General features: G+C 51.5%; 1 protein-coding gene across 1 annotated transcript in view; it reads left to right on the top strand.

Moving 5' to 3' along the window:
• Positions 1–13827, top strand: part of UMODL1 (uromodulin like 1) — a 63123-nt gene that overhangs the window by 13493 nt on the left and 35803 nt on the right. The window contains exons 3-7 of the mRNA XM_082393529.1: positions 401–562; positions 1325–1446; positions 3857–4043; positions 5723–5863; positions 11831–12085. Of these exons, the coding sequence (XP_082249655.1) occupies positions 401–562; positions 1325–1446; positions 3857–4043; positions 5723–5863; positions 11831–12085 (867 nt within the window). The remainder of the gene's footprint in view (positions 1–400; positions 563–1324; positions 1447–3856; positions 4044–5722; positions 5864–11830; positions 12086–13827) is intronic.

Below are 13827 nucleotides of genomic sequence, written 5' to 3'. Positions count from 1 at the left end.
ATAGTAGGTGCTCAGTAAATATTGAATGAGTGAGTGAGTGAGCTGTCAGGACACAGAGCAGCAAGGGGGCCTCTACGGAGGTGGAAGAGAGCCCTGTACATGGACTCCTGAGGCCTAGAGGAACAGGTCACCCGGGCCCCCAGCTTCCTGGGAGAAGCTGCCCTCCTCCCAGGAAAGACGGTCAGGCTACGTTAGAGTCAGAGCAAACGGCCTCGATGGCGGCTCTGCAGGACAGGACGAGGCCCTGCCCAGGCCTGGAGGTGGCCCTTGAGTGGGCTGCTCTGCGCGCCTCGGAACCACAGACAGAGTCCAGTGTCAGGCGGCATCCAGACACAGCGCCACGCAGGCCATCAGGGATTCTACAGCCAACACCACTAATCGCTGCTCACTTGTCCCCCAGCCCTGAATCGGTCTGAGGAGTTCGCATCCAGACCCGGGATCTGCCCGGTGGTGAGGCCAGAAGCGTCTACCTCGCCATGCACCCTGGATGCAGACTGTCCTGGTCTTCAGAAGTGCTGCCCTTCATCGGGGGGCCCCCGCTGCTCGGCCCCCGCTCCCCGAGGTAGGGCTGAGGCCTGATCTGGGAGAAGGTGCGGGGAGGAGTGGGTTTCTGGTAGCAGCAGCCCGGGTTTTATGGGGAGCCTGCAGCCTGTGCACGGGCCCATTTCACTCATCAAAATCTGGCCACTGAGGCCTCGGGGGCGAAGTGTGCTCCCAGTTGCCCTGACGGGGTTAGGCGTTCCTGGAAGAGAAGAGGCCCCAGTTTCCCAAGTTTGCCTGGGGAGGCCCTCAGAGCTCCCGGTGAGCTTGCTGGGAGCTGAGCTGTGTCAGAGCCGGGAGGTTGAGGGCTGTCTGCTTGTGCAGCCCCACAGGGACCCGAAATCCTTCCCAGGCCCCCGTCTGGCAAGTCAGTGCAGGCCCCCAGGAGAAGGGGTGGTCAAGGTTCAGAGCCAGGGAAACATACATAAATTGTATATATATATAATGTGCAATATACAATATATTATAAAACATGATATATTAGTATAATATATATCTTATTAGCATAGTATAAAGTAATAGTATACATAATGTAAATATTATGTTACATATAATATATAAAGATACTATTATACTGTATACATTATAGTATATATGTTATAAGTAATATACATCGTGTTATCTAGTATACCTTGTGTACAATAATATACGGTATAAATAGGATCATATATAATATAAGAGAAGCGGGGGCAGGGGGTCGGGAGCGTGCCACCCCATTCCCCAGGGGCCTCCTGTGGCCCCAGCCTGTCTTGGGCCTGTGGCTCATCCCTGTGCCCTTGGGCAGCTCCAGAGAGGAAGCTGGCGAGTTTCTGGTACAATGTGACCGTCCTGGTGAAGATGGACTTCACGGAGCTCCAGCAAGTCGACCCCAGGCTCCTGGATCACATGAGGCTCCTGCACTCCATGGTAGGTGGCAGGGTGTCAGGAGGGATTCCACAAGAGACCCCAACTGACTGGCTCTGAACCAAATGTGGATTCTTACTTAAAAACAGCTTGAAAGAGATATGCTTTTTGTGCAATAAAATGCACTCTCGGAAGGGTGCAGTTTGGTGTGTTTCGAGGTACATGGCGTGCAAGCCCTACCCCATCACGACGTGAAGCAGGCAACTCCTCCTCTTTTCAGGGTCTGTTGCTTAAGGCCCAGGTGCAGCCTTCCCAGGCCCCAGAGCTGTGTCCTTGAGCACCTCCCTCATGGATCCCCGAGTTCTGGCTCCTGCTTCAGGGAAGTCCCAGGAGTTCTGGAAGGTGCTGAGATGGGGACCTCTAGACTGGGCTCCTCCGCCTCGGCACTGTCGATGTTTGGGGCTGGATGGTTCTGTCATGGGGCTGCCTGTCCCCACAGGATTTCGCAGCAGGCCTGGCTCTACACAAAAGAGGCCAGAAACGTGCCCAGCTGTGACAACCAAAACTGTCTCTAGATGTGGCCACAGGCCCCCCGAGGGGCAACGCCCGCACCCCACCCCCGGGGGGGAGCCCCAGCCTAGACACAGCTCACGCTTGCTGACGCCTCAGCAGCGCCTTCCAACCAGCAGGACGTCTTCACGCACTGGGAGTTGCCCCACCCCGCCCAGGTCCTGGGAGCCCAGCTGGGGGCAGGTACTGCTCACCACCACCTGACGGTGCCTGCCCAGGGTGGTGGTCTGACCTCAGGACCCGTTTCCCAGGTGAGTGACCTGCAGTCACCCCACGCTGGGAAGGGCCCTGCATTTGTATAATGCTCGGCTGTTGCCTCTTGAAATGCTTAATAATTTTTGAACAAGGGGCTGCACATTTTCCCTCCGCACTGGACCCCTCACACTGTGTGGCTGGTCCTTCCTGACCGTCAGGTCCCGTAGATGCGGCCCCTGGGTCATGATATCAGATCCAGAGTTGGCCGGGGTGAGCCCAAAACAGATGGCACCCACCCTCACCTTGCTCTGGGCTGTCCAGTAAAACGGCTTGAGAGGTACTCCCAAATGTCACCTTGACCCAGAAGCCTCGTTAACTGCCGCAGCTAGAAGAGATTTTTGTCTTTTCTTAGCTTGTTGGGGGGTTGGGGATGCCCAGTTGGCCAGTAAGAACATGGCTCTGGAGCCAGACTGCATGGATTCAAATCCCAACACTGTCACTCATCAGCTGTGTGACCTTGCGCAAGTTACTTAACCTCTCTGTGCCTTAGATACCTACTGCGTTAAACAGGAATAATCATAATCCTACCTGAGACAGTGGCTGTGAGGTTTAGACAGTACATTAAAAAGCTTAAAACCATGCTGATCCATGTAGGTTCGGAGCTGCTGTGATTGTTGGTTTTTGAACGTTATTGTTCCCTGTCACCCTTTGCCTCTTCATGTGTGTAGGTTTTGTTCCTCCCCTCAGGAGGGCCTGTCCACATGGGCTCCTGACTGCAGCAGGTGCTGGGCGCCCTAACTGAGGGGTTTGCACGAGGCCAGTGTTGACTTCCTGACCTGCCTCCCCCTGTGAAGGGTTTCAAGTCTGCTGAGGAGGGCACGGGCTCCAGAGCCCCCAAAACACCTTTCCGGTTCCCAGGGGAGACTTGTGGGTTTGTTGGCAAAGCCTGCTTCGGTGATGCCCTTCGGCCTGGTAGTCACGCTGTTTGCCTGGCTTCCCAAGGCAAATATCAATGCTATCTTGAGATTTCGGGATATTAGACTGGAACAAAAAGAATTCATATGAAATGAGAAAAGGGATCATCAGACTTCAGAAAATATCAGATGTGGTTTGACGTCCAGTTCCCTAATTCCAGACCTGATTCTCTGTTGTCAGCTGCGAGGGCAGGGACCGGTGGGGGGACCGTGGTTGACCGGTGTCTCTTCCTGGGGCTGCGGTAGCAGACCACACGGCAGAGGTCCGCTCCAGGCCTCTCCTCAGCTTCTCCCTATGCCCTCACGTTGTTTCCTCTGCCAGTGTCTGTCTGTGTCCAAACGTCTTCTTTGTGGAAGGACACCAGTCATCTTGGACCAAGGCCCACCCTAATGAGCTCATCTTAACTAACTACATCTGCAACGGCCCTATCTCCAAATAAGGTCACATTCTGAGGTTCTGGGGGATTAGGACTCCAACATGGGGATTTTTTTTGGTGGGGGGAGACGCAATTCAACCCCAAAGTATTTATAATCTGGTTTGCGGGACGTTTATTGGAATGGCAACAGAAATAAAAATACTGGAGAGAGTTTTTTGCTGCACAGGAGAATGGTGTGTGTGTGTGTGTGGTGTGTGTGTGTGTGCAGTTAATTTTAACGTCCCTAGGCCTCCGTCTCTCTGTCTGTCCGATGGGCGTGTCCTTCCACCGCCTGATGCTCTGACTCTGGTTTCACAGGTCACCAGTGCCCTGCAGCCACTGGACGCCACTGTCCACCACTTGCACTCGGCCGGGGGGGACACCTCGATCACGGTGTCCCAGCTGCTGCTGGGTTTGCCGCAGCCGGAGCCTGTGGCCCGCATCTCCGCGGCGCTGGACGGTGTGGTGAAACGCGTCTATGAAGTGATTGGCATCCGGGTGCAAGGTGCGGCTTCCCTTTGTGGTCCCCTTGGGGGCGGGGGCCGCGGGAATGGGAGAATCATCCAGCGGGTGAGGGGCGGTCAGACCCACCTTTAGCTCATCCCAGCCCGGAGTTTAAACTCCAAGTTCCGAAGCCGAGATTTTGAGAACTCGTTCTGTGCTAGCAACCCCTTTCCCTTCCCTCCTCCCGGCCTCCTCCTAAGCCTCTCACGCCCAGCTGCTCCTTCCATCCAGGTGGGGCTGGAGAACAAGTCCCAGAACAGCACACAAATAACCCATTTCCTCAGTTCTTGGGTTCCCAAATTTCCCTCTGGCCTCTTTCCCACCCTCGCTAAGGGCATCCTTATATCTCGAAGGCTCTTAAAGCAGAGTTTGCACAAATCTGAGTTTGGTACAGCAGATAGATGTGTTTCTGGAAGAAATTACCTGGTTTTTTTTTTTTTTTTTTCTGTCCATGTCAGCGTTCGGCAAACTTTCTGAAAAAGGCCAGATAGTAAATATTTTGGGCTGTGGGCCACATGGCCTGTTTCAAAAGCTCAGCTTTGCCAAGTGGCATGAAAGTAACCGTGGACAGTCTGTGAGCAGACAGCTGGGCTCCAATAGCACTGTCCTTCCCGCTACAGAAGGCAGCTGAAGTTTGCTGCACCCTTAGGAGGATGGCCACTCTTGTGAGGCAGCTCCTTCTATGACGCTGAAGGTCACACATAAAGATGCCAGGGTCTGGAGCCCAGGAAAAGCTCTAAGGATGGCATTTAATTCCCTTCAACTCTACAAATGTTCCTGAAATCCAAACCAAGCAGCGCCCATAAGCCAAGTGCTTGTCTCGTCTGTTCTGACAGGTTTCCGTCTGGAGACCCTAGGAACTCCCCAGCAGGTGAACAAGGAGGGGTTATCTCACAAGGCAGCGAGAGAGAAGGCGTGGCAGGGACTGCGGGCATGTCCGCAGGAGGGTGTCAGAGAGAATCCGTTATGGGGTGCAGCTCTGGTTGGGTGGCTTAGGAGAGGGAGGGGTAAGGAAGTGGGGCTTGTTCTAGGTTGGGTGCTGTCAGAACGCAGAGGCAGTTCTGTGATTGGGCATTTCAATCAACCTCATCTACAGGGAGGGTAGCCAGCATGAAGATGAGCTAGGATTAGTAAAGAATGAATAGCCCCTCATTGCGGCCAAGAGAGGGGTTGGTACTTAGTGGGTGACGGCAGCCTTTTTTTTTCCGTCTGGCTTAGGTAAAATGGTGATATGGCCTTGCCTTGTCTCGCTCTGTCCTCGTGGTGGAGAAGTCTGGCTGCCTGTTCTGGGCAGGTGCTCCCGCCCGACAGGAGAGGGCCAGGCCCCTTCTGCAGGTCAGGGGCTGCTCTGCCCTATTTCTCCATCCATACACTGCCGTCCACAGGATAGATGCTTGGGGAGGATGTCTGGACCTCATGATTTCAGACTCAACACAGCCCCAAAGTGACCTGCTCGGGCCACAGCGCCCACCCAAGCACCTGGAGCTGTGCCTTGAGCCGTGGTCCAGCTGTGCCGGTGAAGAGGGCTGTGATCGATGGGGCCTCTAAGGCAGGGCATCAAGAGGCCCCAGGGGACCGCGGCCCAAACCACTTCCTCAGCTCGTGTGATACACGTTTGGAGGTTAATGGGAAGGACCGATGGCCCTGATGAGCATTCTCACCCGTCCTCCTTTCCCACAGACGTAGATGAATGTTCCTATGACGAACTCAACGCCTGCCCTGGGAGGGGACAGTGTCTAAACATGGAGGGCTCGTACCAGTGCCTCGGCCACCCGGAGTCGCCCACCTCATCCCCCCAGAAGCTGGATGGCACCTGTGAAGGTGAGCCACCGGGATCTCCAGGTGGGGAAGGAAAGCCTTAAGGAAGCCTCAGTTGAGATGCAGACACACCTTATCCCCTTTGGCTGCTAGAATTCTCTCTTCTTTCTGAAACCTGATTTATGGCTTTAACAACATTGTTACAGGAGTGCAAGGATAAGTCGCCCCCAGCCTCAGCACCCTGGCAAATTGTTTTCATTTTCTCCTGTTTCCTTCCAGTTTTTTTTTTTTTTAACCTTATTTAAATCCTGCCACATATGCAATTTTGTATTTTGCTTTCTTCACTTCCCATTATGTCATGTAAAGGTTTCCAGGAAGCAACCTTGTCTTCATAATTACGATTTTCAATGCTTGCGTAACAGTGGTATGCTATAGCAGTGATACAATGCTCTTAGCTATTTCCCTCGTGGGGGACTTTTATGTCACCTCCAACATTCCTCTCTGAAAACTGCAACTTTCACTAGCATTGTGAAGTGGTTGGGGAGGATATTGTTATAACTGAGTTTGAGTAAATTAGTGATTTAATCCTCATGTTCTTTTCCCTTTAAGGGGAGAGGGGTGATCGAGTGGTAGCTATTCCTAAGGTCTCTGGATTTTTAAAAATGCACCTACCAGCCCCACCTCTGCAACCAGACTCCCCTCTCCTGTGCCTTGCGGGCTTTGTCCGATTAGAACTGTGCATCTCCTCTGTGCACGATGTGCCCACAAAGCTTTGCACAGAATCCTAGCAGACCATCCTAGATCTCCTGCGCTGTGGCCTCAGGGGGGGGCATCCTGACCCCCAATGTGAACAGAAGTTTGGAATACAGTTATTGACAATACTCTGCTCAGTTATCTGAGAAGACATCAGACTCAGTTCACAGGGAGGAACGTTGCCAAACTGCCACGCCGACAGCTGAACATAAACAGGGAAAGCGCACCACCCCGACCTCATTTCCAATAGGGCAGAAAAGACAAAGCCAGTGTCTCCCGATCAGAAATTTAGAGTGAATTCCAATCGCATATGGCTAAGGGAAACAGCACATGTTTTAAATTTAGAAGCTAATATAATAAATGAGCTATCTGCTGGAACGGGTTAGAGGTACAGACCCGTGGAAAATACAGCGCAAATTTCAGATGCTTTTCTTGTGAAATTAGTCACCCAGTTAATGACACACAGGGCAGCTGGATTCTTGCACAAAAAAACCCATAAGAAATATTGCCCGGTTTGCACTTCATGTTCCAGCAACACGTTCTGCTTTTAGGATGGAGTGGAACTGTATTCAAGGGTCATCCTCACTCCCTCCGACATGGTCCCCTACCCAGCTGGAGCCTGATAGCTATTCAGCTCTATAAAGAACCATCTTCTGAGGTGGCTACTTGGTGAGGGCAGGGCTGCCGCTGGAGAGTCCACTAGGCTGCCACGGATTGCTGCTCAAGTTCCCAAACCTGATCTATAATCAGGTTTTCAACAACTGAATGCTCAGCATCTTGGCTCAAATGCCCAGTGTTTCTACCTTTACAAGGTTCAGGTGTCCAGCTGACAGGCCCAGGGGTTAAAGAGGAGCAGAGACTGACATGGGAGATCACGGGAAAGGCCACTGCCCCAGCAGCGCCCTTCCTGCCCCACCAGACACAGGTCAGGGCAGCCTGGAGGGAACAAAGACCCAGACCCGTGGACACAGAGAATCTGATGTGCTTCACTCAGATCACTGTCGACTCCTGAATTCAGGTTCACAACCATAGCCCGGGGAGGGCCACAGGGCAGTGGTACCCTGGGATCATGCACAGTCAAGAATTGGGTTTATCTTCTGGGGCCACATTTTCAGAGGGAGGGATGTTGCAAAGCCAAAAGGCAGTGACAGAAAGTGTCCTGGCCAATGAACTGAAATCCAAGCAGAGGGAAGAAGGAAGGGTCAGGAAAGAAGGATTATTTCCAGTTTAAAGTATCTCAAGGTCTGTCCTCCAGAAGAACGCTTAGACTTAGTATGTCAGAAGTTGGCTGATTTTGCAGCAACACAAAGAACTTTCCAACAAGTTGTACTGTCTCACCAACAGCTGCCTTGAAAACTACTTAAAGAAGCGTGGGTAGGTGGATTCATTTCCTGGGCCTGTGTAACAAAACAGCACAAACTTGGGGGTTTAAAACAACAGAAGTTTATTCTCTCACAGTTCTGGAGGGCAGAAGCCCACCATCGTTATCACTGGGTTCAAGTCCAGGTGTCGGCAGCGCCAGGTTCCCTGCAGAGGCTCTAGGGGAGACCCCTTCTTTGCCTCGCCCTTCTTCTGAGGGCTGCACGAACCCCTTGGCTTGTGGCCACATCGCTCCCATCTTCAAGGCCAACATCTTCAATCCTCTCTTCTCCCTCTTCACGTGGCCTTCTCTTCTGTGTATGTGTGTGTCCACTCTCCTGACTCTCTCTTGTGATCGCATTTAGGGCCCACCTGGATAATCCAGGGCAATCTCTTCTTGAGATCCTTAACTTCCTCACACCTGCAAAGACCCTTTTTCCAAATAAGGTCATATTTACAGGTTCCAGGGATTAGGAGCTGCTATCTTTGGAGGTCATTACCCAGTCTATTGCCGGCGGTGGGATAGTTTAGGAGTACAGCATGGGAACTTTGTCATTAGTTATTGGACGGCTTTGCCATTTACTCTCTACTTGACCTTTCTAGGCCTCAGTTTCGTCCTCTGTAAAATGGGATCATAGTACAATAGAACCTATCACCTGGTATTGTTAGAAGGGCTGTGTGGAATGACATGCCCGCTGCCACAGCACTCAGCCAACGGCAGCTCTAAGTGTGTCACTGATAGCCTGGCTGGCAGCGAGTTGCATGTAGTGGGAGGGGGTGCCCATAGCGTCGTGGGTGTCCCCACAGCCCCGTGTCCCCACTGCTGCTACGACACTGGCCACGCTGGCTTGGACGTCCCGTGTGTGTGTCTGGCATCGCTGTGGACCTTAATCCATCTTTGCTTCCATCACTGTGCTGGATACACAGTAGGTGCTCAATAAATGTCAAACCATATGAAATTGCCACTGTGGCTGGTCAAACACGGTTGAATCCGGACAATTGTAAACGTCTCAAGGTAATAGACTGGAGAAAGAGCTACACAAATGTTTGGCTGTAGCATTCTCTGCAGGGAGGATTTATTTCTACGGATGAGAGGGCCACATGCCCACAGCGCCTTAGCTGCAGGAACCATGGGCGGATGGCAGCTTCTGCAGATGCTTCTGAGGGTGTCATAGCCATCGAAACGACCCTGTTGGTGGCTCCTTAGCCCAGTGATCTAGGGACCCTCTGGCGTCTTAATTTAAACAGTGAATATGTCTGCAGCCAGCCTGATACCCTCTCAGACTTCCTAAACGCCAGTCCCGGGGTTCTTTCCAACACCTAGGGGACCCTTTCTATTTTAATTCCCCTCAGCCCGGAGGCACTCGCTATAGCACGTGCTTGTAAAGGGCCACACACAGGCCCATGATACGGATTCGTCTGCCGTTCCACATCGAGCGATGCCTGAATGGCAACCAGGACGTGGGGTTGCAGCCCCGTTGCGAGCTGGGGGCTGCTGCCCAGGCCTCAGACCTCGTTCTCAGCCCCACTGTCCTACTTGCCAGGCATCGTGTGGTCACCTGCGGGATTGAAAGAATGTTGGGTGTTGTGTGTTTTGCGTGAATCAGAACATTCAGTGCTTTTAGCAGATTTTTAGAAAAGTTGTAGCTTTTCCTTACTTTCTCAGTGACACGTTCCTGGGGACAGACCGAAAAGTGATGTGGTTATTAGACCCCCAGAAGGTGATCGTCTTCATTTCATGGTCCCAGTGGCCGGGAGGTGGGGATGAGACCCACGGTCTCAGGACCTGAGCTGCTGGCCAGTCCTCAGCTGAAACAAAGGACAGTGTCGTAAAGAATGAAAACCACTTGTGAGACAAAGGCACAGAAAAATACAGGACAATTCAGTGAAAAGGACAGACATGTCTTCTTCAAAGTACACGCTACCTCTGCATGCAAGGAGAGTTTTCAGGAAGCTGCAAGAATTTAGATGGAGGGAGGGTTGGGCTCACCTGTCTCTCCAGCATCCACCAGTTTATACCCATGCTTTGCGGGGACCTGCAGGGGCTCACGGTAGGGGAGCACAGCCACAGAGCACTGCCATTTCTAAAGGGCAGCTCGGGAAGGACCCAGCAGGGCTGAGTTGCAGGATGAGGGTGGGTCACCAATCTTGATCCTGAGCCTCTTGGCAGCCAAGGCAAAAAGGGAAATGGGTTGAACTGTGCCAATTTTAATTTTTACTGAAAGGAAGCGTACACATTTGTCAGAAAGACAATTTTTTCGTAATATTAGAGAGCATATATCCTATGAATCCTTACAGGAAGGGCTTTGGAAACTTCACATATATTTTAATTCTTTTTTCTTTACTATGGTTTTGCAAAAGATTTTTAAAAAATCTCCTCATTGCTTGTTTCTTATAGAAATCAAATTCTGCTGTAAAAATGATGGTGTCTAGACTGAGGGCCACCCTACGCTTTGTATAATTCATATTGGCCAGGTGCCTGCTGTGAAGCCAGAATTTTTCTCCCCCAAAAAGAGATTTAATTCCATCTGAGCATTAAAATACATATTGGTTGTTATATTTGAGTATTACTCCCTAAAGCATGAATGTCGATATGAAAACACAGGACACCTCAGCCTGACTCCAGAGTCCTGCTTCCCCATGGGCCATTGTTTTGGTGATGAATTAGCCGAGCAGAAGACCTCGGGCAAATGATCAAGTACTTGTGGCTCAGAAGAGCAGGCCCTTTGAATCTGTGTTGAGATAGTATTTACAGAAGTAGCCCAGAAACATCACACCATGCGTTAATCTGCTCAGGCTGCCATAAAACACACCACAGACTGGGGGCTTAAACAACAGGCAGTTACTCTCTCACAGTCCAGAGGCTGGAAGTCCAAGAGCAAGGTGTTGGCAGGCTGGTGCCTTCAGAGGCCTCTTGGCACGCAGACGGCCGTCTCCTCCCCATGTCCTCACGTGGTCATCCCTCTGCCTGGCTGTGTCCTCATCTCCTCTTCTTATAAGGACACGAGTCAGGTTGGATTAGGGCCACCCTGATGACCTCACTTTAACTTAACAAGCTCTCTAATGACTTTGATTAGGGCCCCACCCTGATGACCTCACTTTAACTTAGCAAGTTCTCTAATGACTTTGTCTCCAAATACAGCCCCATTTTGAGGCATTGGGGGTTAGGACCCCACACATGAGTTTTAGGGGAACACAGTTCAGCCCATCACACACCATAATGACCACAGCTACAAAAACAGCTTGGTTGTTTTCATGGCTTGGCTACTGTAAATAATGCTGTAATGAACATGGGGTGCAGGTATCTCTTTGAGTTAGTGATTTTGTTTCCTTCATATAAATAACTAGGAAAGGAATTGCTGGATCATATGGTAGTTTTATTTTTCATTTCTTGAGGAACCTCCATACTGTTCTCCATAGTGGCTGCACCAATTTACTTTCCCACCAGCCGTGCAAGGGTTCCCTTTTCTCCACACCCTCTCCAGCATTTCTTACCTCTTGTCTTTCTGATGATAGCCATTCTAGCAGGTGTGAGGTGCTGTCTCATTGTGGTTTTGATTTGCATTTCCCAGATGATTAGTGATGCTGAGCATCTTTTCACGTGCCTGTTGGCCATCTGTACGTCTTCTCTGGAAAAATGTCTGTTCAGATCCATTGCCCATTTTAAAATGGGATTATGAGTATTGTTATTATTTTTGCTAATGAGTTGTATGATTTTCATATATTTTGGATATTAACCCCTTATCAGATATATGATTTGCAGATTTTTCTCCCGGTTTGTAGGTTGCCTTTTCACTTTGTGGATGGTTTCAAGCTGGACAGAAGCTTTTCACTTTGAGGTCGGCCCACTTGTTGACTTTTGCCTCTGTTGCTTCTCTCTGACGTTTTCTGCGTCTTCCTCATCCTGTCCTTTTGTAGACTGCCCTCCCGTCAGAGACCTCGTGATCCTCAACGTCACCAGCAGCAGCTTTCAAGTGTCTTGGAGCTTACATTCCACCCAGAACTGCACTTTCCAGGTGCAGGTTTACCAGGGTGAGGAGACGCTCAGGAACGCCAGCACCCGGGGGACGAGCCTGGAGGTGGCCGGGCTGGAGGCCGGAGTGCTGTATGGGGTGAGGACCAGCTACCAGGCGTGCTGGGCCAATGTCACCACCACGGTCACTGTCAGGACCGGTAAGGCCACGTGTCTGAAATCCACATTACCTGTGAGTCTGCCTCTCTAGCCTAGTCTGCTGGCCCCGGTGATTCCAATCATGTGCTTCCTACGAGCAGGGCAGGGGCCGTCACTGACCTGGCCCCAGCTCTCCTGGGGGGCAGTGAGCGCGCTCTGTGTCCCGGAGTGGTGCCGCGGTGCTCCCCTCGCTCCCCTGCGTCTCATCCTGACTGGGGGCCCTTCTGACACCTGCGGTGATGAGGGCAAGATCCCGTCTTGCTGTGGTTTAAAGGACACATAATGCAGTCAGATAGAGTGAAGCCCAAAGTATAGTAAAGCAGAAGAGGGTAGCGATTCGCGTGCATCAAAGGACCTTTTGCCACACTTAATTCCACGCGGCTGAGTCTGTATAACTGCCCCAAGCCCAAGAGCTGAGCATCTGTAAGATCTTCACGAAGTCTGCCTCATTTCCCACGCCGTGCACTTGCAAAGCTAACACAATGCCCACTGCATCAGAGCCCTGAAAAAATTTTTGCCCCAAACAAACACAGCGTAGGCATGAATTGGGGATTCCAGTGTCCAGGAGGCAGCTGGCGTGGCCCACATGGCTCTGTCAGGTGGCCGACACTGGCCCTGCCCCATGATGCCACCTCCCCTCTGCCTGGTCGTGGTGCTACCCTGGTGGTGTAGACCTCTGTCAGGTTCGGCCCAGGGAGTTCCCTCCTAGGCTGGCCTCTGGCAGCGGGACGTGGAAGTGTGCATAGGGACGGTGTGGCCCTGAGACATTCTGGTCTGGGGACCAGAGCAGCGGGGGAGACCCAGCCTGGGGGTTCAGAGCAGGCACAGGGCAGAAATCGCTGTATGAAAGATGCTATGGTGGGGGGGGAAGGGTTGGGGGGCGGGATAGATTGGGAGTCTGGGATTGACATAAACACACTACTATATTTAAGATAGATAACCAACAAGGACCTACTGTACAGCATAGGGAACTCTGCTCAATACTCTGTAATAACCTAAATGGGAAAAGAATCTGAAAAAGAATAGATATATGTATAAACTGATTCACTTTGCTGTACACCTGAAACTAACACAACATTGTTAATCAACTATACTCCAATATAAAATAAAAATTAAAAAAAAAAGGACCCTCTGGGGGGCCTGTCTCACGGGTAGGGATAACGCCAGTGACAGTGATGGTGGCAGTGAATGAGTGAGGGATGGGAGGGGCAGGGCTACACCCTTTATGCACTGAGTGGGGGCTGACCCATGCTAAACTGCAAACACACCGAACGGGCCCCCAGAGGGCCCCCAGAACCCCAGCCATGCAAAAACTCGAGCCCCTGACTTTGCACAAGCCTCTAATTTCCAAACTGGTGCCATCTCACCTTCTTGTTTTATTTTCAAGTTGCTCCACGGAGAAAATGGGGGGAACACTCTTTTCCCTTTGAGGAAACTGGGACCGTGAGGGGCCCCATCCCCACAGGTCACTTCCACCCTCTGTCCCCTCCCAACTCATCTCAGGTGTGAAAATTGATGGGACCAACGTCCCAGCGCAAATTCATCTCAGCTGGGACGTGCAGTAGGAACATGCAGCTCCGCCCCAACCCCATGGACTCTGTGCCCTCGGGAAAAAATACCTACATTCCAATGCAGAGTAGATAATATGGAAGATTCCATAAGACCCCTGATTACCAGCTTATTCCTTCCCCAGCTGGATTCTCATTCCTTCTCTGTATTGTAAAAATGCCTTATGTTTGCAGAG

This window comes from Balaenoptera borealis (assembly GCF_965194805.1).
Source record: "Balaenoptera borealis genome assembly, chromosome: 5".
Classification (NCBI taxonomy): Eukaryota; Metazoa; Chordata; class Mammalia; order Artiodactyla; family Balaenopteridae; genus Balaenoptera; species Balaenoptera borealis.
The sequence above is the reverse complement of the archived record's forward strand: the minus strand, read 5'-3'. Positions and strand labels throughout refer to the sequence as shown.